General features: G+C 38.6%; 1 protein-coding gene across 2 annotated transcripts in view; it reads right to left on the bottom strand.

Annotated features, from left to right (window-relative positions):
- TESK2 (testis associated actin remodelling kinase 2) overlaps positions 1–27,423 on the bottom strand; it is a 93,201-nt gene that overhangs the window by 50,824 nt on the left and 14,954 nt on the right. For both annotated transcript variants that reach the window (XM_080406135.1, XM_080406136.1), the window contains exons 2-3: positions 25,236–25,539; positions 3,787–3,908 (exon numbers count right to left, since the gene is read on the bottom strand). In XM_080406135.1, the coding sequence (XP_080262261.1) occupies positions 3,787–3,908; positions 25,236–25,457 (344 nt within the window). In that variant the 5' untranslated portion in view covers positions 25,458–25,539. The remainder of the gene's footprint in view (positions 1–3,786; positions 3,909–25,235; positions 25,540–27,423) is intronic.

The following is a 27,423-nucleotide window of genomic DNA, read 5'->3' as shown; positions in this document are numbered from 1 at the left end:
AGGCTAGGAGATGAAACTCAAAAAGGTATCCATAACTGTGAAAATGAGCCGATATGTACAGCACAGAAGCAAAAGCAGTTTCCAATAGTCAGCAATATTTATTATTCACATCAGTGCAAGTGATAGCAAAAAATACAAGAATATTTGCAGTAACACCTTGACATTAACTGTGGGTACACTGGAATTGATAGCTTGTAAAAAGTTGCTACGTAGTTCAGAGCACTGCAAAGAGATGGGGTTTTTAATCACCCAAAGGATAACAAGGATCTTTGGCTACTAGGAAAAGGAATCTCTTCTTTTCCATACTTCTTAGTCCATAGAAACCAGGGAAGATTTCTAGGACAAAAATACTGATTCTGTTACAAATTTTAGGTACCAAAGCATCAAGTTGTTCAAAATCATAACCATGTACCCAGATTAAGGAAGATTTGGGTATACTACAATAAATGCATCATTGCTCAATCTGACATTCAGTTTCTAAAACATTAACTGACTGAACTGCATATGTTAAAATCTGAGAGCAGAATTTGGACACCATAAAGCCAGTATCTATCCAGTTTCATAAATTTTACAAGCCATTTGATAGCAGAGCACCTCACAGCCCTCTGCCTGCTACAATTAACCACTGCACAACATGATCTCAACGTTTCAGCCTAAAAATCCACTATTATCCTTATTGGCAAACAATAGATCGGCACTAAGGAAAGTAACTTGTTTACAGCGTAAGTCAAGGGTAGGTAGTCCTAGAGCCTGCAGAAGATGAAGCAGCTCAGATGTATACATTACATAAAATCAGAGTACATCAAGGCATGTGGAAGAGATCCAGTGACTAATCAATAAATAACTAAACTCAATACTAGTGACAAAACAGCTTACTTAGTAATAACAGAGGAAGAACTTCAAAGGACAGAAATTAAGTTAAGAACAGAATATTTAACAGCAAACTGAGGCAGCTCATAGTCCCTGGAAAGGAGAAGTTACACATTAGAACTTACTGCAAGAGGATCATTCCCTGTAAATACAATACAAGCTTAATTTCCAAAAATAATCCTAGAAAGTGTTTCAGCAGGAAGATGTTCTACAACAACATGTTCCTAGTGACATCTCAGCAATACTACTCCAGCTGCCCTTATTTGACAACACGTTTTCACCTCTAACCTCACTCTACTATAAAAGCAAGTTATTATCAAATATTATTTTTAATGTGTTTCTGAAGTGGGAAATAGGTTCTAAATTAATTTTTACAACACTAGTAGAGAAGCACCAATGATTTCTAGGTTTCGGAAACAAATACAGATGTTTGCGTGCATGTGTGTGTAAATATACAGATATATGTAGACACATAGGCAGGTAACATTTAAAAAGGATAAAATCTTCTCCCAGATATAAAGGGACTGGGAACACTGCAGTAAGTGATTTTAAACCAAAAATAAAATGACACATAACTAACACACAAACCCACCAAGTTATCTCCTACAGGAAAAAAACAAACACTTTTATTGTGTGGTGTTATTCAATAAAATAATAGACTAAAATTAAATACAGTTTTCTCATTTGCATTTTCTGTAGGAATATTCTTGCCCCTTGTAGCAAGGGTATTTACCTAATACATAAGAAAAGGCAGTACTTCTTACCAGAGAACCAGCCTCTCTTTGAAAAAGCCTCAAATCAAGCAATTAATAAAGTGTATTTACTCTTCAAAACAAATTATGAAAAGATAAACCATTTCTACTTAATTAATTTATTTCTTATGTATTTACTCACAAGTGCTTAGTTGAGCACATGGGAGAAAAGAAAAGCTTTCTCTGTCAATTCTTTTTCAATTTCTCTATCTCTATTCTATGTATTAATTGGGAGACCAAATGGAATTCCTTTTCTGCTTCATGCATAAATCAATATATTCTTGTTCTTTCTTCAGGACCATCTGTGCAACACCGCTGCCTTCAAATTATTTATAGGCTCTAAGGCCAGAGGGGACAGGTATATCATGAGTATGGTCTCTTAAACATTGGACATTTAAATTTCAGCAATTGGTCAGAACTGAGCACGCTAACTTTTGTTCTCAGCAACACTTGTGTTAAGTCCATTCAAGGGGAGGGGGGCAGGGTTACATTAAGCTGCAACTCGGTGTTCTTTGCCTGTCAAACTATCTCTTTCCTACTTTCCCTCATCCCAACCCAAGTTAAATCCTTTACTTTGAAGAGTTGTAAAGCTACATGTTTTTTAAAATAAGATTTACAAACCACACAACACTGATAAAGAAACTGATGAAGTGTACTGTCACGATTTGACAATACCAATCCTATGAACGTTACTCTTTCCACAAACCTTACTAAAAATGCTGATGTATCAGTCCCCACCATATGCTGCTTATCTAAGGGTTCTGAGGGAAAGAAGTGGTGGACAGGTATAAGAAAGCACTAATGGTCCCGAAACCTAAAAAGCCAGGTATCTGACATCATTTAAAAAAAAACCACAAAAAACAAACAAAACAAAAAAAACCACAACAAAACAGAACAGACAGATGAGTTGCTGGGAACTCACCTCACCTTGGAGCAGAGAAAACAGACTAAGAATTCCAATTAGGGACAGATTACTACAACACTTGAATAAATACACTGCAATAAAACCAATACAGATTACTATAAGTAAAAAAATCTCTAAGTTCACAGGTTTTGGGGGGTTTAAGAAAAAAATAACAGAAAATAGGCATGAATTAATGAATGCTCCCTACAGATAGTGCAAATGCTTCTGATAGTCTCCTCAAACACTGAAGGAAATGAACAAGATAATATTGTTACACATCAGCTGATGAAGACTGAATCAAGATTTCAAGGATCAGAAAAGTTGGTTATAAAGGATTTTAAGAATCAGTCCTATGTCTGTACTATTTAACAGTCCAGTGAAGAAGTGAAAATTAAGTTACTTAAAGTTCAGTGTCTCCAAAACTTTTCAGAAATAGCTATACTGCCTGAGACTATCAAAATGGATCCCAGCTGTGCAACAGCAGTTTAGGAGAACCAGTTATTTGGTGCACTGTCATCACACCTTTAAACTTCTTACTGTTATGGCTTTAGCCAATTATGTTAATTGCTTGTCACATCATCATAAAGGAGTAACCAAGACTGAAAAGATTCAAGGAACAAGATACACATTGAAACATTCTGGATTTGCATCCAGTAATCTATTGCAAAACCAGAACTACGTTTTTCATTCCAAGAGTAGATAAATCGGGTTAGTTCAACCCTAGCTTCTTTTCTTCAGTCCTCCTTATCCCACCTTGCAATACTAGGAGAAGAAAACACTAAAAACTATAAAGCAGACCTAAAAATATGAGGAAGCTATGGCACTTTGCATTGTTAATCTGAGAGATTAGTAACCATAGATTATTTGAATGGTGCTAAATTTGCAATCATTTAAATTAATGAAGAGAAGCCAAATTTTACTCTTGATATTACTGTTGGACTTGATCTTAAAAGTGTCTTCCAGCCTAAATGAGTCTATTATTTTACTGATTCATCAGAAATATATAATATGAAAGCTTATTTTTCTCTGAAATAAAGTTACTCATTACTGGTAAACTCCAAATACCAAAATCATGTGGATTTTCAGTTTGCTCAAGTCTTTCCTTTCTCCCTCCCTTCTTCCACTAAATTAAAAGTGAATCCTAATACACTGACAACAGATACAGCTGTAATAAAAGATAAATAAATAAAAACTAGAAATAGGAAAGCTCTACTGAAGACAACCTATCCCTATGCAATTCAAAAAAAAAAGCCAGTATACCTTAAGATGTTTGGATGTGAGAGTCTATTCATAAGTTGAACCTCTTTCAGCATATTTGCTCTGTTGCTGTTCAGTGTGTTCATCTTCAAAGCCATTACCTGGTCTGAAGTTCTGTGCCTTACCTATAGGATACAAGCAAAAAACAGTAAGGATATGAAATGCAAGACTGAAAAAACAGTAATGTTGTAGTACAACTATGTCGAGAACCTCCATGAAAAACAACTTGATGTATACTTTGATTTCTGTAGTCTTTATCACACAGATCACTTTCTTTAAGCATACTATCCAAATATGAAATGGTAGTTTGCTCTTCTTTTGCAACTGATGGTAACAGGGCTTGAGAAGTCAAACAAAAAAAAAAAGTTATCAGCTTCTTTGTACAAGTGAAGGAAGCCACTTACTTGTCCAGGGAGAGAAAAAGTTTCCCACTCCAAGACCTATGAAACCCACCTTCATTCCATACATATCCCTCTTTTTTTCCCACTGCAATGGCTGGTGTCATTGTTCCACAGAACATGTTATGAGGACTTGCTGGTTACAGCTGCAGGGCAGATTTCAGAGGTATTCAGTATCTACTTCAGAACCAAGACTACTAATCAGATTATAAATTCAATGGACAGAAAGCATTCATACCAACCCCAGCTGCAAAGCAGAGAGGTTACTGAACACGGTATCACCTAATCTAGGATGTTAGTAGTGGCTGCAGAGTGTCAGCATGAAAAAAAGAGGATTTCTCTAGCAACGGTGCAGAAGCAGCACACCATTCAGTTACCTTCCCCAGTCAGAAATGCATGATTATGGCCATTTCTAAGTTGATACTCCCAAACTAGCCCATCTGTCATCACGAAACAGACCAATATTATATAGATGTGTGCTACTATTAGAAAGGAGTTGTCACAATAGTGTAAGGCTTGCCAATCCCTTGAATTTCCTTGCAGCTGGGCATTCCCACATGCATACTGGTAGTATTCATGGAAATTGTGTTCTTATTTGTATTGGGTCTGGCTGAGCCCCACAGCAGCCCTCACAGTGCTGTGCCTGTATCGGTAGCTAGAAAGGTGTTGATAACACCCCCGTGTTTAGGTGACTGCTGAGCAGCACTCGCACAGCATCAAGGCTGCCTCTCCAACTCCAGCCCGCCCAGTAGGCTGGGAGTGGGCAAGATCTGGGGAGGGGACATAGCCAGGACAGCTGGCCCAAAGTGACCAAAGGGATATTCCATACCATAGGACATCTGCTCAGATATAAAAGCTAAGAGAAAGGAGGAGGAAGGTGGGGGGGCATTTGTTACTTGTGACAGTCTTCCAGAGCACCCGCTACACATACTGGAAGCCCTGCTTCCCAGGAAGTGGTCAACCATCACCTGCTGATGGGAAGTAGAGAATAACACCTTTTGTTTTTCCTTTGCTTCCTCATACAGAACTTTTGCTATTGTTTCATTAAACTGTCTTTATCTTGACCCACAAGGGGTTTCCCCCCACCCACCCCCATCTTGTTCTCTCCCCCTGTTCAGCTGAGGAGGGGAGTGATTGAGCAGCTTGGTGAGCACCTGGCATCCAGCTAAGGTCAACCCACCACACCATTATTTTCTTCCTACATCAGCACCTGCAGCTCATAAACAGAAGACATGTAGTCCTTAAAGCCCTGAACTACCATCATGGTAAATTCATTCATGTTTATGGAGATTCAGTTAAAAGAGTCTGTGATGCAAGAATTTAAAACTGTCATCACCTTTCTAATTTAAAACAGAAATCTACTTTATGATGTAGGTCCATACAAGCTACCTATATTTTGAGCAATGGAAGCCTGCCTCCTTTTACTCCAGGAGACTGTGCTCATCTTTTCCAATAAAAGACTTCTTTAGCTGTGATAGCAAGTTCCAGAAAGAACAGCCGAACCCATGATAAGCAGATGCAAGAAGAAAGCTGGGTATGTTTTTTGCAGGTGAGGCGCACTGGTAGGTCTGAGGCAGCAAGTGATACCCATTTCCAAGTTCTATTTGTACACCACATCTGCAAGAACAAGGGGCACATTTCAGGTAAACATTCTCACCTAGACACAAAGCCCCATGAATTCCGCACAGGGATGGACTGGGAGGAAAGTGTCACATTTCAGGTGTGTGCCTGGCTTAACACTTCTGAGTTGCCTATTCCTGTCCTAGTTTGAAGTATAGGGTAGCACTGGAAACACCACAGTTAAGCATGGTAAACAATATAGAGGGACTGAGTGAGTAGAAAAATAGCCCACAGATGTTTTGTCTCCTGCTTCCCCCCCTGCCCATGCACATGAGCTCCTCAGATGCCTCACCCACAGTCACCCAGTAATCCCAGAGCATAAAGGATCAGAAAGGAGGTGGAGAAGGATATAGAAACCAGCACTGAGAGTTGAAACCAACCGCAAGCTCATATGCATGGGACTCCTCCTTCCAGTGGCAATACTGGCTTTAAAATGAAACTGGTCGAACTACATCTTTCATGCACTGTAACAAGGTAATCTAGAATCCTTCTGCATACAACCTGTCTTGCCTGTTTGGCATGCTTATTGGTTTTAGGTGGGATGATTGCATGTTAAGTTGATGAGGTTTATTGTTACTTGTCAGGTTTCTTGTGTCTATTGTGTGCTTTCATTAATTTTTAATTTTACACAGCTTTTGCATACCCAGCCAATTTGAATGAACAAGCTAAGTTGGAGAGGTCAATGTCTATATACAGACTTATAAAACACCTATTTTAGTTATACATTACTTTTTTTTACATAACTATTTTAGTTATACATATACATAGTAGCAATGTTTTGGCTGAGGAACAAAAAATTTTTAAAAATTCTTTCACAGACTTAAAAGAATATTTGTTCCAACAATGCAAATTTAAACTAAAAAGAGGACAATTTAAAAGCTTTGAATCTATATACAGCAGCTAAATCAGCACACTTCCTCTGGGAGGACAGTTAGGAATCTTGGGTGTTGCGGTAGAATAATTTGGGGTTTGCAGGGAATGGGAAAGAATTTGAAGGAACTTAGCTCCTACAGGCAGAGAGATGCTCTCAACAGCACTTCCTCAGAAATCAGCTTTCCGTTAACACAGAAGCTTCAAGGTCTGCCAACAGGGAATGAATAGAGGTAGAAGGTGAGCAGGAACTCACATGGAGCGTGGTCTTCAACGGTATTTGCCTTCTCATTAACTCTGCTAGCTACCTCTTAATTTCCTGGCCATTTGTATAATTCACTCTGTTCCATGCCCAAAATTTCAAGTCCCTGTGCCTCAACTCTGAGGTAAAAGTACTTCTTCCTGATTCTTTGCCTTTTCCTTGTTCTGACTGCTCTTCTTGAGCTAGGGAAACACCAGAAAAGAGGCTAAGTTTCTGGGACACTGCCCCCTGCGTGCTTCCTGGATTTTCAGGTCTGATACACAAGAGGAAGTGGTTAGCAACTTGCTTCCCAAAGGTCTGACTCTGCACAGTACTAACTCCACATCCACAGAAAACTGAGCCACTTTAGCAAAGATAGATTTTTCATCCTCCATTTCAGAAGGATATTCTGCAGTCTTTTCAGCCTTGATAGACTGAACAAGGTTCTGTGGTGAAGTCTGGGGGGTTCTTCCTTCGTTTGTTTTATAAAATCATTTTCCCCATGCTTAGAAATAGCTCAGATTGCCAGCATATATAGAATGTTCCATCCATATAACTTGTTTCTAAACAGCACCCAACACTGTGCTATGTTTTGTTTCATTTAAAGGGACACCACAAGGTAATACCGGCATTTTTATTTGAACTTTAATATACTGTGCTGATGGAGGATGTATTCCTGCCGAATCTGATAGAACAGCAAATTACCTAATCAAACCAAAGGAGAGGTGGGAGAACAGGGACTCTTCCTTTCTCACTAGCAAGGGAGGAAGAAGCTGAACTGGAGGTGGGAGGGCATCTTCTCAAGAAGACAATACCCACTATTATGAATAAAATCAAATACCAGCTTATATATATTATGGAACACAATGCTAATCACTTGGATTATACATAAGGCTAATTGTGTTCTCTGAATCAGTGCTGGCGAACAGTATTTCTGTGACAGAAATGGACTGCCAAAAGGAACAGGCAGGTCCTATCTTTAAGGTCCTGGTCAAGCTCCAGATAATCTACTCAGAAGGAGCTATCAGTTACACTACCCTCTGTGCCTACTTACCTGTCAGTCATACCCTAGACAAAATTTAAGTCTATTTTGGCATCCCTTGCCAAAACCCTGCCAAACTGTTTAGTTTTAATTCTTTGTCTCCTTCCAGGCCACTCTGTGCAATGAAAGGATGGAAGTGATGTTTCAACCACCTGACCACTCCAGAAGGAAAAACCAGCAAGTATTTTGGAAAGATTGCTGATCCAATTTAACATTTGTTTAAAAGGCAGTTTGCCTCAGGCATATGCCTGTATACTCAACATAAACAGGGATTCACTCATGCAATTCAAACCTTTCACTGATGCAACAGGCAGACTGCCGTAAAGCTTTCAAAGCTGTTGACATTATTATTAATTAGGGTTCCCTGCATATCAGAGCAAGTAACCTTTCAACGATGTCTGGGTGATCATGTCTCTGCTTAGAAATATTCTGATAATCCTACAGCTGTTTTCCCATGCTGCTTTGCACACGTTTCTCTCTTCTCAGTCTGCTTACCTATGTATCTCCATCTCTGAGGTCACAGTAACCAGATACTGCTTCTGTTTTATTGCTGGCAGGCAGCTAAACCATGCCTTTGCACTCTGATTCTTCTAGGATCAAAGTACTTTGTAAGTACTTTGACCTGGCTATGGCTAGCTGCATGGCCTGCCTGTTCACTGTGTCTCCAAATCATGTTCTGCTCCTGGACCTTACCCCTTCCTTTAGAAGAAAGCAAGAAATAGAGGAAGTCACACATCTAGATACAGAAATAATAGATTTGAAGGAAATCTCATAATAGTGGTGGAGCAGGGCTCACATTCAAAAGAACGAGCCATTATATAAATGCTGTATTGAGTTCACATGAGAAGTATCCTGCAAAACTGGTGGGCTTAAGAACTTCATAGCTACACAGCAAGCTGAAAATTTATTATTAAAAAAACATAAATGTTGTTTAGATAATTATTTATTAAGTCATTTAGATATGTCAGGACTTTCTGAAAATCCAAACATTTATATTACTTCCACTTTTTGCCTGAACTGAAGTGGAGGACTATTCAAGCAATAGCCAAAATCTAGCCGATTTCATCTTTCACAAGGCCTTTTTAATCTGTATTAACTGTACCTTTCCAGGTGGCCTTGGAATAAGCATCTGAAGAACATTTCCCAATATTGATGTTATAAATCTGTCAATACAGCTCTCAGCTTTGCCCCTAGCTTTTCACTGCATTTTCATTATTTTCCAAATCATCATTATATAGCTAGAAGTATTTTGCCACTATTCTCTTCCAAAACTGCATTTAATTGCTTCCTATTTTGTCCTTATCATCCCCTCTTCCAGTATCCAGCCTCACTGCCTAATTACATTTACAGATCTTTACTTATACAGCCTTCTACATAAAATCACACTGCCCCCCGAGCTCTAGCACCCACACCAGTTCTTCCTTCATTCTTTCACACATTTCAGTCTTCATCTGGCCGTTTCACCTTCACCTTTCCTGCCATGTGCCCAAAGTACCATTTTAAAAGCAGCCCTCTGTAGTCCAAATGTATGACCCTCCCTCAGTTTGCTTCCTGTTTCTGAGCTCACTACATTATTCATTAAAATGCTGCACGTACTATTTTGACTGATACTGGCTGACCAGCCTTACACTCACCAACTCAAATATTTCCCCCACATTCAGCCTGCAGCCTTCATGTTAGTGACATATACAGCAAAGGTCAAACAGCTTTTTATTTATATAAGCCACCTTCTATCAATCTCTTCTGTAAGCGGCTGTCTTCATCTGATTTGCAAGTATTTTCTCTTGCAATGACAATAGATGAAGACATTACCTTAGTCACCCTTCTAGGCCATTTGCACTAACTATGCTATATAGTATTTTGACTGAGTCAACAAGCCAGTGAGACACATGAGATGATGAAAATTATTATTAGAGAGAACTAATATTAAAGAGAATTATTATTATTATTGACTACATTATAGGACTCCCTACTAAACAACAGGGAAACAGTACTGAAGCTGACCAGCATTTGGCTCTAATGCCAAACTTCTCTCAAAAGCAGCCTATTTCCTTGCTGTGACAGCAGAAGGAACCCTAAAAAAAGTTAGGGTCAGCTGCATTTTATTCAAGTCTTACAGTCAAGCCAGCAAGTCACCACACTCATACAGACATATATTCATGCCTTGAGGATGAATGCATTAAAAGAATGCCTAAACTCTATGTTTGATTGAAGAAAGCTCCCTTTAATTGAGAAGACAAACCTGTTCTTCAGCTCAGATCACACTGTTAACAAACAGTGGAATCTCAAATGTTTTTCGAAACATTAAAATATACCCACAGTAAGATACACATATGCATGGTAGTGATGCCTGTAACAAGTCAAAAATCTCACGTCACTAGGAAAATTTGCAGTCACAAATAGAAGCTTAAAGAAATACATCAGATAATATTAAGCTGCTATGTTGATGCTAGTGAGTCCGACTGGGTTGTGGTTGCTTTCATAGTAGTAGTACATAATGTCACTATACTCTTTACTTCTTGCAGCAAGAGAGAAGCCCGCCAAGCATAACAAAACTTTGCCAAACAAAACTAGTCAGCATGTGTTACAAGAGCTTTAGCACAGGTTTAGAAGATGTACAGAAACTACGCACAAAACAAAACCCAAAACCTTTCACAAGCCTGACAGTAATTTTGACTAATTTCTATTACTAAAACGATTGTGCAAAATTTCTTACAGAAACAAAGATCCTACTTTGACAAGTTTAGTAACTTCCAGCCTCACCAATTCAGCAAAGTAACAAGTTCAATTACTACAGCATATTCCACACCTACAGTCAAACGAATTCTCCAAATTTTTTTGCCAAACTAAAGTGAATTTATAATTAGTGAAACAGAAGTACCATTGATACTTTGTAAATCCATTTGTATGTGCCAAAAACCTCTCAATTTTTCTTTTGTATTTTGTTTTGTCATTGCCCGCTGTAATGCAGAATCAGGGCCCCAAACATGGCATTCATTTATTATAAGCAAACCATTTAATGATAGGAATTTGTTTATATCTCTCTACCATTAACTTGATCGCATTCAAATCAAAGGCAAAAAGAGACTAAAGTCATATTTTGAGAGAAACCATATATTAATCAGAGGATTATTGTTCCACAGTTTGAGATGAGACAAACAGGCACAGCCCAGGTGGGGAAGCTGACTGATTTTGTAGCTAGTTCAGCAGAATGTAACCATACAAACTTCCCTAAGAGAAGGAACATGGACTTACCTCTTAAGCACTAGGCAAGAAAATGCAGAACAGCATTGCTGTGCCACAGCCTCAAGTATATAGCTCAACCATGTACTTTATACCAGAGTCTAATGTCATAGTCAGGAAAGAAAAAGAAATACTAAATTTGCAGTACAGAGAGCTTATTCTTCATATTTAATATTAGCTATCATCAGTTCATTGAACAGCCCTGGGCATGCTACTTCACTTACCTTGATCCCCTATTAATCTGTATCTATAAAATGGAGGTGATATTGCTGCCTGCCTGCTATCTATCTATTGCCTACTGGAAGTCTGGTATCTGCAGATGACTATTGTAACATCCAAAGATAATACATAATCAGATACTGTATCTGTGTCTTATTTTCCTTTATATATATATATATATACATACACACACACGGTTAAATATTTCCCATGTTGCTATGGGTTTATCCTGTAGGAAAGATGATAGCATTTACATAATCTGCAGATGCTTTTGAAGCAAAAAAATACTTTAGGCTGAATTTTCCTGCCATATAATTGCACCTTCAGTCTTTTACAGTATATTAACAGTTTGGTACTAAGCACACAGTCCCCTCACTGTACCAATGTCGTCATTGCTGCTATTCATCAAGCACATTTGTTTGATTTGTTTTCAAAAACTGTATGGGAACCTTGAGAGAAAGTTTTATTTTGGGCAGAAATAATTTCCTTACATTTCCTTTATAAATCTTTCAAATAAATGTTACCATGCATGAGTAAGGAAGTCAACCTCACATTCCAGAGCAGAGCCCGCTGGCATACAACTATTGCTACCATAATCACAGTTACAGCACTAGGACTTGACCACAACCACAAGTAAGAAGAGAGGAGGGAGTATGAAGGACCTACATTTTGCTTTCTTGAGGATACTAAAGTTTTTATAAATTGCTACATTTAGTAACTTTCAGGCTATAGTCAAAACCAAAAGCTCTAAGTAGTTCTTATTATTTAAGCCTTCATGGAACTGCTGCTGCTCTTGAGAATTAAGTTCTCCTAGTAAAAAAGTAGCTAATTAAATGTACCACGCAATTTCTTAGGTGTCTCATTGCCAGTAAAAGCTAGGAAGCACAAGAATTGGATTTGCAGGACTGAATTGCATGGAGCTGACGCGAAAGTGACAAACTGTTGTTCATGACTCAGTGTTACAGGTATTGTCAACTACGGATTAGTTAACAAAGAAATGCTGTCTCAGTATCGATTACTCCAGTGGATGTTTCATAGCTCTGTCCTCTCCTCAACCCCTAATCCAACAAGCCATCAAATAGAAGGTGCCACCCATGCAGGGCAGTCCCTGCTGCCGCTGCCCAGCACAAAGGGCCCTGCAGAGCCCTCGGGCCGTGGCAAGCACGGCGAGAGTGGGTCAGTGGCCACGGTGACTCCCAGGCACTGGAAGCTCACATGGACAGAAGGGAGCCCCTATAACTTGGATACAGCCTCAGCAGCTGCTGGGAACAGCATGGCTCTGGATGACTTGATACAGAACTCCCAACCGCTCCAGCAGTAAAGGCTCACAGAATCCCTAACATACAGGTTTTGGAGTTCCTTTCTCTAATCATTACCAACGGCTATTAAGGGGCTATGAGGAAGCGCTCCCTATGGATTCTGAGACTGTAAACATCATCTCTTTTCTGTTATTGCCATCACTAATAATTTGCACTTCTCATTTTTAGATTTCATATTAGTCAGTAACACATGCACGTGTATTACTGTCACGTACACATTCTCCAGACATGGGCAGTGAAATCCATCATGAAATACATTTAACTTCCCTCCCCTCCCAATACCAGTAAATAAATTGTGTGTCACAATGATCTTAAGTGATGCACTTGTGTTCTCTAGGCACAGTCATGTTAATACTGGACATATCCCAGGACAGTTATTTGAAGAACAGTAAATCAGCACCTGTCTCTCAGTATCAGCTATGAATGAGCTTACACAAATGTGCATGTTTGCCAGCTGGCAAAATGCAGAAAATCCCAGAGCTGCCAACCCAGCACATCTCCATCCAGAACAGAAAACTAAACTGATCATTTAACTGTGCTTGAGAAATTATTATGGAAAACAAGACAAAAAGCACACAAACATTTCTGTGCCAAGGGAACCTTGCCGTTTGTTTTGCCCCTGGGAAACTGCACAATGATACTCAGATTGGCACAGTTTTTCTTCCTGAAGAAAATCAAAGGCCCAAAGGACTCTGAACTACAGCAGTCACTGTACCAAACACAAAATCCAACCAGGAGGTTATCTCTTATTGCAAGGTCCCACTTGTTACGGTATCAGAGTGCCCTTACTGTTGACAGAATTTGTGAGCATTCTCTCTAGTTGTGAGGACAACTTACCTCAGACATTAACATATCAGCTGCTCAACAAGACATAGAAGAGGCCAAGTTTCCAAACAGGTGATAAGTACATTTCAAAATGAACAACTTCATATTAATTTACTTTTTTTTTTTTTCTTTTGATTGAGTATTCCTTTAGCATCAAGCTTGTTTCAGTGATTTTTGTTCTGGCTTTTTATTAAGTAAACAAGCCCTTCACTTTCAGGGTATAATTATAGTTCTGCCATGTTTTCCAAGAATCTCTTTCTTCAGCAGAGAAGCTGGCTGACCAAACCAAAGAAAGCGAAACATAGTGTAAGCAAAACTCATTCCCCTGTTTTTTAATTTCCTTCACGAGCATAGCTCTAGACTTTACTTGTGGTAATGCCAAATAAGACTGTAGGAAAAAGTATTACAGAAATCAGGTTTTAAAATTTTTCAACACCACAACAAAACACAAAGCTTTCATTAGATGCGCTACCTGGTCACAGCTTTTGAGTCACTCCCAGTGTTTCCTCAGCTAATGTTACAAGGTGATTATAACATTGGGTATCTTAAGACCTCTACCCAGGAAATACATAAATAAATAAATCAGGACTTGTTTCAGATAACAAATGTGAACTAGCCCTCCACTCCACCTTGTATTTCAAAGCATTCTCAATTCTGATAAATATGAGTGCACTGCAAGTCAGATAGGTGATTCTGAATTTTAATGACACTCACACATGAGTGGGAATGAGGTATTTTGTCCCGACTGTGCAATCCATAAAGAATAATAATTCTGACTAGGTTTTTAATTCCAACATTAATGATCCGTTGGCGTAAGGCCTATTTATTACTACTTCTCCCCACAGCCTATACCCTGTAAAAGCATTGGCTAATTAAGTGACAAAGACTAGGATGACAGAAACTTGGCACCTCAATAACCAAAAAATCATTAGCAAGAGGAAGACAACTGTCTGGTTTAGTGGTTACCATACAAATCATCTTAGCAGTCAGCAGAAGGGTTCCAAAAGGCTGACACCTCACACATTAGTGTGAGACAAATCAAACTTACAAGATTTCTGCTCAAAGCAGAGCTCTAAGAAAGAACCAGTATCCTCAGGTTTCATTTTATGAAATTCAATTTATGCCTCATTTCAGTTCCACAATGGTGCTTCTTCCTACTCCTGACAAGTACCAAAGCAGAAAGAGACTGAGTAGAACCACCTAGCTGATATAACTCCAGAGCTTGAAATGAAGTTTCAAAGTTATTCTAGCCTTCTTGGCCAGTTTATAGAATACACAGAGTGACTGTATTTCCAAGCAAACAGCAGCATGTTTTAATACTGTAAGTTCAAATAAGAGACCAAATATCTTGCTTCTGTCATCTTGATCAAGGTGAATGTTTCCTCCACTAGTCAAAAGGGGAAAATTTTCAGCTTAAAATTGAATCCCATTGAAACAAGAAATGAGACCAAAAGGCATGTAAGGACAAGAAGATTTTCTGTTTTCCTAACAGGTATCACATCAAACTGGGAGGGCAGTGCCAACTGCAATAGCTCCATCCCACTGTGACAGAATGAAGGAAGAAATTTAAAGAGGCACAATGCACCACATCTGGGTGAGGGAAGACACGCACTGTTCAAACGAGTGTCACTTCTCTGTCACAAGGTATATTCCCCATGCCTACAAGACCACATATTAAATCTGCGTAACCAATATGTAGAATAATCCACTTACTCATTCCCTACTCATTTTCCTACCTATGAGAACTTCTTCTGCCACTATATGCCATAAGCAGAGCCTAAAGTATCTCATCTTGCCTGATGTAGCAACACCAATCTCAAGAAGAAAAATTCAAACACTTCAGAAAAAGAAAAAAAAAAATTCCAATTGTCTAGACCATTAGTTTCCAAAATTGGTGGCCTTAAACTGTTGATAACTAAAAGTTTCTCAACACCTTGCAAAGATTAATCAAGAAAATTCTAAAAAACCAGGATGGTTAAAAATATCACTAATGAACCAACAGCACGGAGAAGACAATTTCTGGTTTTTAAAGATAATCACAATTCTTATTATGCTTTTTTTTCACTACACTGAAGTACTCTTCAAACAACCATTTTCTCATTGTAAGACTGTTTATGCACTGTAATGACATTTTTTATAAACCAAACACATTAAGACTCAAGTCATTCACTGAATCACTTTTCTAGTTATTAAACCAATTTTTATTCTTTATTTTTCCCCCATGTATTGACAAGTGTTACAGTTCTCCAACTTCAGAAAAGTCAAATATCCAAAGCTGAAAAAGTATTTAATACATACAATTCTACAGTATCCTAAAAAAAACTTTATAGGGTAGCTAAAATAAAACACCTTTTAAGCCTATCAAATAGTCCCACAAATATCAAGGATACTGTATGATCTCACCTCTAATATTTTACAAAGCTTTTTAAGAACACCTACATTTGTTCAGACTCCTGATCAGACTGCTAATTCTAGAGGCAATCAAAGACTATCCTTTCCTAGTGCAAACCTTACATTGCATGTTCAAAACACTTTAGAAAATGAGAGAACTTTGAAACTGAAGCAGTCAGGACAAAGAAAAAGCATGAGATAGATTTGAGGTTTCCTGTGAAATTACACATTATCAGCTGACTTGTACTTCAGTGCTGCCTTCAGAATATTTTTAATCTGAATACCAGAAATACTTCCTTATGAGTTATGAAGAAAGATATTTTTGTTGTACTTCAAATTTCCAAAATCAACAGTGTTACTATTTTGTTCCTTAAGACAAAATGACAATCATTCTAAATAGAGAAGGTATGAGGAAAGCCTATACAGATGATGGAAAGCAAATCTTTCATATGCTTTCTCACTTCCTCCGGAGATTTTCACCATCCCTCTGCAAAGATCTTCTGCCCTCCCAGCAAAACCAGGTGAAGGGGCTGTTGATGCACATTGTCTTCACAGGAAGTCAAGAGTAGCTTAATCTACTGCTGGAGGTTTTTCAGTCCCATGTGGCTGTCATGGATTTGGCCAGGATAGTTAAATTTCTTCTCAGTAGCTGGTAAGGTGCTGTGTTTTGGTTTTACTATGAGAATCATGTCAATAACGCACGGATGGTTTTAGTTGCTGCTAAGTAATGTTTATACTAAGTCAAGGACTTTTCAGTTGTTTAGGCCCTGCCAGTGAGAAGGCTGGAGAGGCACAAGAAATTGGGAAGGGACACAGCCAAGACAGCTGACCCGAACCAAGGTGATATCCCATAACATAGAACATCATGCTGAGTATATAAACTGGGGGGAGTTGGCCTGGAGGAGCTGATCACTGCTTGGGGTCTGGATGGGCATCAGTCAGCAGGTGATGAGCAATTGTATGTGCATCACTAGTTTTGTTTTTTTCCTCTAGGATTTATTCCTCTCTCCCTCCCTCTCCTTTTCATCAGAATTATATTTATTGTCGTCATAATATCTCATTTTATGTCAGTTATTAAATTGTTCTCATCTCAGTCCATGAGTTTTACCTTTTTCCTGATTCTCCTCCCCATCCGACATGGGGGGCAGGGAGCAAGCAAGTGGCTGTGTGGTACTTGGTTGCCGGCTGGGGTTAAACCACAACAGTGACTTACGATGCAACCACTGCTCTCTTGCTCGTTACCAATTTTACAATTGATTCTTCAGAGATACCTGGGAGTTAGTAGAGACTACTTACAATGGAAGATACTATCAGCTATGAAGAATAGATTAAGAAGATGTCCATGAAGAACAACAGACAAAGCTGCTTTTGCCCTAGGACAAAATGATGAAGAGCAAGATAACATGAAGTCTTTTCCAACCCTATGCTTTTGACTCCCAAATCTATAAAGCAAAGAAAAACATACGAAAATGTACAGTGTGGTAGGAAGTCCTAAACAGTAATAAAAATGCCTAAGCCTGACATAAGCAAAACTTGCAGAAAGCAGTTCTGCCTACTGGGCAAGAATTAGTTTCCAGGGAAAAAAAAGTAAGTGCAATTATCTCCAGTATGCTGCTAATGACAAGAGGAAAACTCTTCTTACTGCATCATAAGTCTGGGGAGACCATACAAGTTCATACATGCACTGTGTTAAGCAAGCTACGGTTCTTGCAATACTAAATATACAACAGCTACCATAAACAGAAACACCTACACACAATTAGTCTTCCTATCTTCCCCTACATAAAAGACACATAAACATTCTGCCCTATTAATTAATTTTATGAAGATATTAACGTCACCTTGATGAATGTAATGTTGACCTAAAGTCTGGTGACAAAGCAATGAAACAGATCAAAAGCAAAAGCCAGAATTGTACTAAGAGCCAAATTCATGCCCTTGTTTGGCATTAACAAAGAAACAATTTCTTTCCTGTTGTCAGTGTTCATGTTGAGAGTTTTTAAATAGTATTCAAAAGGGTATATTAGGATTAAGAAAAATTTGTCTCCAGCTGGAATGCCCAGAATCTTCTTGACTTATGCTGACATTTAACCCCTTTCCTCCTTAAAAGAATTCAGGGAGGAAGGTATAGGTTTGACAGTCCTGAAGGCTGACATCCCATTTACGTGGCAAATGGGTGCACGCAGAGGAGACAGGAAGAACTTGCTTGTAGAGTCCCGAGAATGTGCTGGGGCCTTGTCCTGCAGGAAGGAGCTCCATACCAGTTCTATTCTTGGCCACTCTGCAAAGACTGGCAATAATGCACAGACTCACATTTAGCTTTAGAACACACTAGTAGTTTAAATACTGTAGTGCCTGCTTATCTGTTAGAACCCACATTAATAAAGATTGCAGTTCTATACAGTGCTGTCTGCAAACTCTGAGCCACTGGTTTCCAAAACCACCTCCAATGGGATTTTGCTAAGCGTGGGCTGAAAACAAGCAGCAGCTCCCTTCCCTCGAATTCCAGATTCTCTTCCGCTTTTTTCTGCACCTTTTCCATGTCCATTTTGCAGTCATCCTCTCCTTCTAATCTGAATTGGCATTCCCTTCTCTGCATGCTCATTTATAAAACTACTCAAATATCTCCTTCCCTCTTTCCACACATTCACAGACATTTTACTCTTGGAAAAAGGCCTCTGTTGACATGATATATCACTAAATGCCACAGGAAAACTGAACCCTCTGCCAGTAATGAGTTGCTAGTAGAGTCAATAAGCAAATAGACAGGACCAGCTGTAGAAACAACTCAAACTGGGAAGTTCTGGTTATGAAAGTATAGTTAAAAAACCCAGTAATAATAAAATACGGCCTGGACACACCAAAGGAGGTTCTAGAATCTTCCACAATGGAAATTTAAAGGACAGGTAAAAAACAGCTGCCAAGAACAGATCACACACACTTAAGCCTGGCTCAGCTAAGGATACTGTAGTAGTTCTTACAACATCCCTTCCTAGCTTTACATTGAAATTAGGTTGTAAGTTTGCTAAGCTAATTGTATAAATGTTTTACAGTAGCAATATACACACATGAACACACAGATTTCTATAAGACATCTGACTTCATGCCACAACCCCCCTACAACAAGATTAAAGTCTGCCTAATGGTAGCTCAAGATACAGTTGTACATGACAAATAAGCATAAGATAGGGAAGTCTTCTACTGAGCTTCCAGAGGAACTCGACAAGGCCTCCTGTTACTCAATATTCCACATTCACTTCCAGCTCACTGATGGAAGTTGCCACTTTGAAAGATTTGAAACTTCTGTGTTTGTAGCATTACCCTGTTCATGTTATTTCACTAAGTAGTGAAGGCCACTTCATATCTTAAGTCCACTGGAGTAAAAATTAACAAACCCAAACACTACAAACAAGGATTTAAGGCTACAGAAAAGGAGACCCACACCCATCAAACGTAAGGTACTAACGTGCTATGATAACAAGTAGTGTGCTCTATAAAAGACTAGGACACAAAGTAAATGGGTAATTTTTACACATCACTGTTAAGAAGAAAACTAGGACATTCTGAGTTGGGATGTCCACTTGAAAAAGCTAAAGATGTTGGAAAGACTTAAATCTATATTGTAAGAACTAGGTCATTCCCAGGGTGGGGGTGGGACAGGAAAGAGCTAGAAATTAGGACTACTTAACACACCAAAAGGGTCAAAACCTAACTTGATAATGTACATCAAGTTTTATAGGGAGGAAAGAAGAGGTACTAAAAAGACACTGGCCCAGCCAAAACAATACAAAGAGCAACTGGGTGGACTAGCAGGTCCAGAGACTTCAAATTAGGTACAAATTTACAACAGTGAGATTACACACTGAGCACTGGAATCTATAATACTGTCTTTGAGGTCTTCAGTTCAGAACCAAATTAAAAATACAACGGGAAGGAGAGGGTATATACCCGTGTTGCACATGGCATCAGTATATGCTGTAGACAAAATACCAGTTACTGGTGACATATAATGACCTTTGAGGATGTGGCAGTGTGTGCATAGATGACCTAATAACTCTTCCAAGCCTTAACTGTTTGAAAAGTCCACAATGCTTTTATTTTTAACCATACAGTTTAAGCATGAGACTTAATGGGCAAATACAACATGAAAACAAATACTCATGCCAACCAAGACAGATAGGTTTCTGGGGTTACTTTTTTTGATCAAGTGACCTGCCTATTCTCGGAACTTTTGCACTTGAAGTTCTAGAAGTTAGTCCCTCACTCTATTGTATGGTTCTTACTACTCTGCACTGTTAATTCTAGTTAGCAAGCTCCATCAAACCTAGGTCAGAGGCCAAAAGAAAGCAGTATCAAACATTTCTGCACCGGACTCCTGGAGGGCTGCAAAATCATAGACAAACACAGAAGGAGGTGTTAATCAAGCAGAATAGTAATAAAGTCATAAAGCAAACACACACAAAAAAAAAGCCCTCAGTGATTTGCTTTGGGAAAGCCGTACCAGTAGTACCTCTCAGATCTACCGCAGATGTTCCAAAGATCAAACCCACCAGCATGACAATGTGCCTGAGAGACACAGTATCATAAATTATACAAAACTTAAATGATACTAGATAGCGTACATTAGAAGATAAAACTGGCAGTTCTGTTACCTAAGTACACTAAAAGTATGTGATAAAAACCAACTATATATGTTCTTCACACTACCCCTAAGCACAACTCCACATCAGCCCTGTTTCTCCTTTCACATTAGACAGCTGGATGCTGCTTATCTTTAAGGCACCTTGAAGACATTAAATAAATACAAGAAACAGGATCCTAGCCTCAGGCACAAGGTATGCATTTAGACAGGCACACCTTCCCTGATCAGTCAGCACTTTTGAAACTCTGGGCACATAGGTCTGATCATACAAAATACAGAGTAATAACTGATTGATGAATTGAGGACCATCATTCCAGGTTATTCAAATAGGAGGCCTTACAGCATAAGCACATACAGCATGAGTATCCTGAGGATACTGACTTACTTGCACCCACCACTCCCCTTGTTAAGTCAACCAAAAGTACACTGTCCTCTCTTTGTATTCAGACTTAGCCTTGTACCTGGATAGTGCCAGTTCCACAGGCTATGGAGTCTACACAACCCAGAGTAGCACCAATATATTTCCAGCATGTGTTTCTCAAGGGTATCCATGTCATATTAACACCAAGATTCATCCTATCTTGTTATTCATATGGCTTTGATGCATCTTTCAAGATTACTTTTCTCACTGTTATATGTGTCAGCTCTCTAGCTATTGGGGAGGGGGGAGAATTCAACAGTTAAGCCCACCATTAAAATAGCAGCAATCCCTGCACTACAGAGCTAATCAGTGACCCAAAGATAAATTGTTTCCCTCCTCCTGAATCATCTTCTGACAGTACTGCTAATTAGATGACTAGGTGCATTTAAAACAGGAGAACGGTCTGCTGTGGAACAACTGTATTAGCATCCACAACTGCCCAAGACAAAACCATGAATTCTTCTCTGGATGTCAAAAAACTTCACCATTCCTCAGCAGTCAAAACACTCAAATTCTCAAGTGATCACATCTGTACAGCAACACAAACTTGCCAACATGCAAACACACGGGACACTGAATTTGCACAATTCTCTATCGGATCAATGATCCTTGTTTTCATATATGCATGAAAAAAATGCAAAAAGTCTATTTTTAACATTCAGCCAAAGTGTTGAAGTATTTCCAGTCTTCCTCAAAGTTTAGCTACATGAGACAGAGCCAACAAGAACACCTGAAGGAATTTTGCAGCAACTTGAGTATTTAGTACTGGCTTTGAATTTGAAGGTATATTTGAATAGAAAAAGATTCTGGATTTTAGTACAACTGCTGTTTCAACACACATCTTATAATTAATAGTATCCATTTCCTAATATGGTGTTTATTTCAGCGTGATGCTTCTCTCCCCCACAATTACTTACAGCTCCATCAGCCCTTACTGATTTTCACAGCTAGGAATTTAAAGGTTTGGGATCATGGCTGGGCATTGTTAATTTACATAAACAGTCTTTACCTAGCTCAATCTTAAAAACGAACCTCAGTGTGCTGCACTTGCCATTGAAAATTAGAACAGGTGCTAATCAGTCAGCTGTTTCAAACTAGACTGCTAATAGTTTGACAAAGTTCAGTTTTTCTAAATTAGTTATAACAGTATTCTGGTGAACATGGATTTGAAGTGTTACAGTGACAGCTAATAAAATCAAAATGTTAGTTTAATACTTTATATACTTTAACTATAAATAAATCACAAGGTGCAATAGAAATAGTAAAAGATCATTCATAGCACACATGACCATCAATATATACATCTAAGCTATAATATACTCCTGTTCCTAAGCTAAGAGAAAACAACTTCTATCCACTGTGATAGACTATATTTCTGTGGAAACTCCTTTTTAAACGGATGGAGGGGAAAGTTATCACTGAAAACAATTGTCAGTTACATAGCAAAAGAAACATCCCAAACCCTCAGAACAGGCCAAGTGTTCTTTGCTAAATCACTTGACTGAACCCTGAGTATTATACTCACAAAACAATAGACAAATACATAATTGAAAAAGCTCTGGTGACATGGGGGTTTTTGAGACACCTCTGCTAATTTAATGGGAAGGCTTCCCTGCTCTTGGCTCTTGTGAAGTTGCTTATGCAGTAAGTCTAGAACTATCCTGGATTTTTCTCAAGTTCAATCATTTAGCTGAGAGCCTGCAGATCAGACTGAACTTCAACTGTGTCAACCCCATGAGGCTCTCCTTCCTGGAAGCACATCAAGGTTCTTGCGTGAAATCTGATCATCAGCACAGCAGGATTAATGACAGAGGTGGTCAGGCTGATAAACTAGCAGAACAGAAACCTACTTAAATGAGTATGGAACTACATCTAAGATAAGGTCATAATGCAGTCTCACCCCTTTGTGCCAAAACTGAAGCGAGACCCTGTTTGAAACTGATGTGAAAGAAAAGGCTTTATCACTCCTTGTCTCCCTGCAGGAGGTCTGTGGTTGTTTCTGGGAAAACAGACACTAGATACTCAGACTACCGCCATGCTCTCAGAGCAATGCCACTGATTGTGGACTGACTTGGCCATGTGATGTCAAGTTTAGCTTACTGAAAGAGGGGATGCAGGAGAAGGTTTTTAAAGTTAGCAGACTTATTTAAGCACGGGAAGGTAAACCGGGTAGCAGAGATTTCTCTCAGTCAATGTAAGTTCTCTAACAGCTGTTTACCTCTGCATGCCACTACCTGACTAAACCAAGTTCTCTCTTAAAATAAGGTATTCTTAGTAAATCAGTTACTATGAACGCTGGAAATTTACCTTTACTTTTAGCCACTTTTCCCCCCCACCTACTTGTGTTTCCTAATGATCAATAATACCATACCTTTCTGCTGGATACACAAACACCTTGCCTCAGGGTGCTTCTCCATGATGCTCCTCACCAATGCATGGTAGAATATTACATCTATTTCTAGTAAGTCTATTCACAAAGTATGTAGCTATTCAACTACAAAACTCTTTGAAGTCCCAACATAAATATGATTGGCAATACCACTAACAGAATAAATTTGTAAAGCAAGCACTGGAAAAGCCTAATATTAAAAAGAGGGCTAAATCCTGAATTTACAGAATAGGAAAAGGCACAATGTCTAATCAGCAACACTGAGATAAACCCAAGACAAAACTACTCCAAAACATGAATTCTGAAACTCGCACAAACAAGGTCTGTTACTTCCCAGTTACTTAGAGATGACCCAAGTCTATCGATACTCTTACATACTTCACAGCAGCTTCACCATAAAAGCTGTAAAAATGAGTTCCAGTGGCACACAGGACTTTAAAAATCAGTTCATTTCACATTAAGAAATGTCTGCATACAAAGACAGTTGCTACAAAATGCATTACAGAAAGTTTTCCAAGCAGGAAAATAAGAAAAAAACAAATAAATTATTAATAATAATAATAATAATAATAAAAACCCAAACAACCTTGTTTTCAACTGGTATACAAGCTGGCTTTTTAAACAGCTGACCCGTATCAAGTTTCCTACACACCCCAAATAAAATTCTTCATATCTGCCCATTTGAAAGAGTTAAAAACTTGTGTTAGTGGAAATTTAATTTCATATATCTAGCTAAACAAAAAAACTTCTGTGGAGTGACTTGCCCTTACACAAGGAGAGAGGTATATATGGAGATCTGAATGCCTATGGGTATTAAAGCAACATAAAAATAATTTTCATTTTCTAATTCATATACCTATTCACAGCAAGAAAACTGGATAAGAGGTTTTTCCGTTTAACTTCTTAAAGAAAAGACCATAAAGTGCCACAGAATGGACATAATATATTGTGAGATAAAGTCTTCTGGCATTTCACTGAAATGGAAATAATTTGGAGGATAACTTTGTTTAAAGCAAGGTGCTAGGACAAGAAAAAATTATTTTTGAAATGCCTGAAAGCCTAGAATTCAACTCAATGCCCTATTCCTCTAACCTTACCAGAGCAGTCAGAACAGCAGAAATATCACCAGCACTATAAAACTGCGGTTGCCTGTATAATTTCACAAATTGCTTTACAAAGATCTTATCCACTTCCCAGATTCATAGCAGCAAGTCACCAACAATATCAGATTTTCTCATTCAAACTATTTACTTCAAACTAATCTCTGATTATTTGAGTTAGAGGCATTGCATAACAAACAGCAAGGGAAACAAGAGAAGAGCAACTAATAGTATTTAACTTCAGTGCAATAAATTTTGTGGTTTCAAATTCAGTAATCATGTGTCGATCTCCTAATACATGCGTCTAGTGTTGGGAGGCAAAGACTACCAAATGAATGAGTACAATCCCACAAAACTAAAACTAGCTAAAACTAAAGACGTTCACACTTCCATATGACAGAATAGCCATTGGTGTTTAATACACTACGTGAATGCAAAAATACATGTCAGAGACCAAAAGATAAACCAACTTTTTGTTGGGTTTTTTTTTAGCTTTTTGTTTCTCCCAAATAACCTCTGCAACTCCCCAAATAAAAGTGATAAAAAGCAGCTGGAAGAGTGACAGAGGAAAAATCTGAGACCTGCAAGCTCTTCATCACTCACTCATCCAGACTAAAGTAAATAAAACAGCAGCTGACTTCAGTGAAAAGTACTTCTGCTGCTACTCTCATACATTCTCAGCACCAAACATGAGGCAATCAACATCAAGCGAGGAAAGAACTAAACACATACCTTGAACACCTCAGAGAAGAAACCAGAGCCAATTTTCTCACATGTGAAGTCATCAAGACGAGTAAGTCTGGAAAAGGCACTTATCAGGGCTCTGTATGAAGAGGTACAGACTCTTCCTATCTGGGAAGCAGTCCCTTCTCCTCCAGTGCCACCATCAAAGTCTTCAGCACGCTCCAAGCGTGGTGGAAATCCTGCTATTGAATTCCGCTTACTTCGGTCCATTTTGAAAACAAAGTTTTATCTTGCTAAGGGAGGACTTCTCACATCTTAGGTAATTTGCTGTCTTCTCTACTCTTGTGGGATCCTAAAACACAAGAAATTGAGATTACCATTATTGGAAATATATCTAACAAGTTTGATAGGACTCAAACACAGCTTATACCAGTTTAAGGGAATAAGAAAAAAAAAAACCCAGAAGATACACAAGTAGGGGCATGAAGAAACAAAAAACCCCACCACAACCAACCACACAGCATCAAAGTCAGACAATTTAATGAACTTTTCCTTTAGATCCATGGAAATACTCTTATGCTCTGGCTATTACAAGAATAGGTTTGGAACGCAAAATTTAACTGGTGAACAAACAACTTTCACCACCACCACCCCTTTCTTTTTTACTTAAGTTCTGGTTGCTAAAGCAAGCAGCTAAGCAGAAGGAAACCCACAAAGCGTAACATTCTGCTTTACTTCAGTAGAAGCCGGTGATCAATGCACTGCTATTGCAAGAAACCATTTCACATTAGTGACTGAACAAGGGATCCCCAACTATAAAAACCCGATCAACTTTCATTTGCCATAAGGAAAATTATTAGCTGTCAATAACAGTAGCTGAAGCACCAAAACCTTTGTTTTTAAAGCTTCCAGCTATGAGCATTCCAAGACCAATTCCTTAAATGGCAGAAAGACAAGTTTATATCCACTAAAGATCTAGCCCCCAAATTTATAAAAACATCAGCAATCCTGCTACAAAAACGAAGTATTCTTATAAGAAGCTGCCAGAACAATTCTACACACACACACTTTTTAAAGCTCTGTTAATTTCAGTTCAACTGAAAACACAGGAAACAAGCTACATTTGCCAAGTAGGAGAAAAGGGGAAAAGGGAGGTAGTGGGGGGGAGCAACAGTAAGGCAATTTAAAAAAAAAAAAAAAAAAGTATGTTGAAGTAATCTGGATTACTCTGGAGCCCATCAAATTCAGCCTGGACTGTCAACTTTGACAGGTAGCCTAATTTTTTTTTTCTTTGAACCCTAGACTTAAGAGGTTATTCATCTTTTCCACACTTAACTGCTCATTTACAACAATTTGATAAGCCCCTACAAAACCTGAACAAAGTGAGCAGTCACAAAGAGGACAGATTTCTCTTTCCCGAGGGTGAATAAAAAACTGGAGGGAGGGGAAGGAAACAATAAAGTTAAAACCAAAAAAATAATGGTGGACAAAATAACCACAAAGCAGGGAGCAGGCAATTATACTCCTGTTTACACAGATGTACAGAACCTGAACAATACACTAAATTTGAAGAGCATCTCAAAAAACAGAGGCACACCAGCTGTCCTCTGAATATATTAGCAGTGCTGCTATACCCATCTTTGTATGCAGCATATCTTTCAGAGATGCTCTGTGCCAACACATCAGAAAAAACACATAGTCCTTCCCTTCCTTCAAAAGTAAGCTTTTTTCAACTGTGTGGAATTAGTTTGAAGTTGTCCTCTCCAAAAACGAAAAAAACCAACACACACCAATACCAACACCAAAAAAACCAAGAACCCCTCTGTATTTTTCAAGGGTGTTTATTGCAAACATCTTAAGTAAGACTTACCTCTCTAAATGGCAGTTAGTGGGTATAAGTGAGTCTTACCAGGGCCTGATTAAGAAAATTTAATCTCTATCAAATCCCACATACAGAATTTTATATGCAGACTCCCATACGCATGAGTTTACTGCACTTTTCAGATGATAGCACTACATAACCTAACATTATGGTGTGGCTGACTGCCACACAGAAGATCAGGATCCAATTTCTGACCTCATATTCTTGCCCCATGAGCCTTGAAGGTCTGAAAATGGTACAGAAGCACCATGGAAAGGCAAAGCATGTTCTGTCTCCCCTAGGTGAGAAAAATAGCCCAGAGAACCTCCTCAGCTATAGAGAAGATGCCCAGGAATTTTCAATGCACGCTTAAAT

The sequence above is a fragment of the Falco punctatus genome, assembly GCF_963210335.1.
Source record: "Falco punctatus genome assembly, chromosome: 11".
Classification (NCBI taxonomy): domain Eukaryota; kingdom Metazoa; phylum Chordata; class Aves; order Falconiformes; family Falconidae; genus Falco; species Falco punctatus.
Note: the sequence above shows the minus strand (reverse complement) of the source record. Positions and strands in the feature narration are given on the sequence as shown.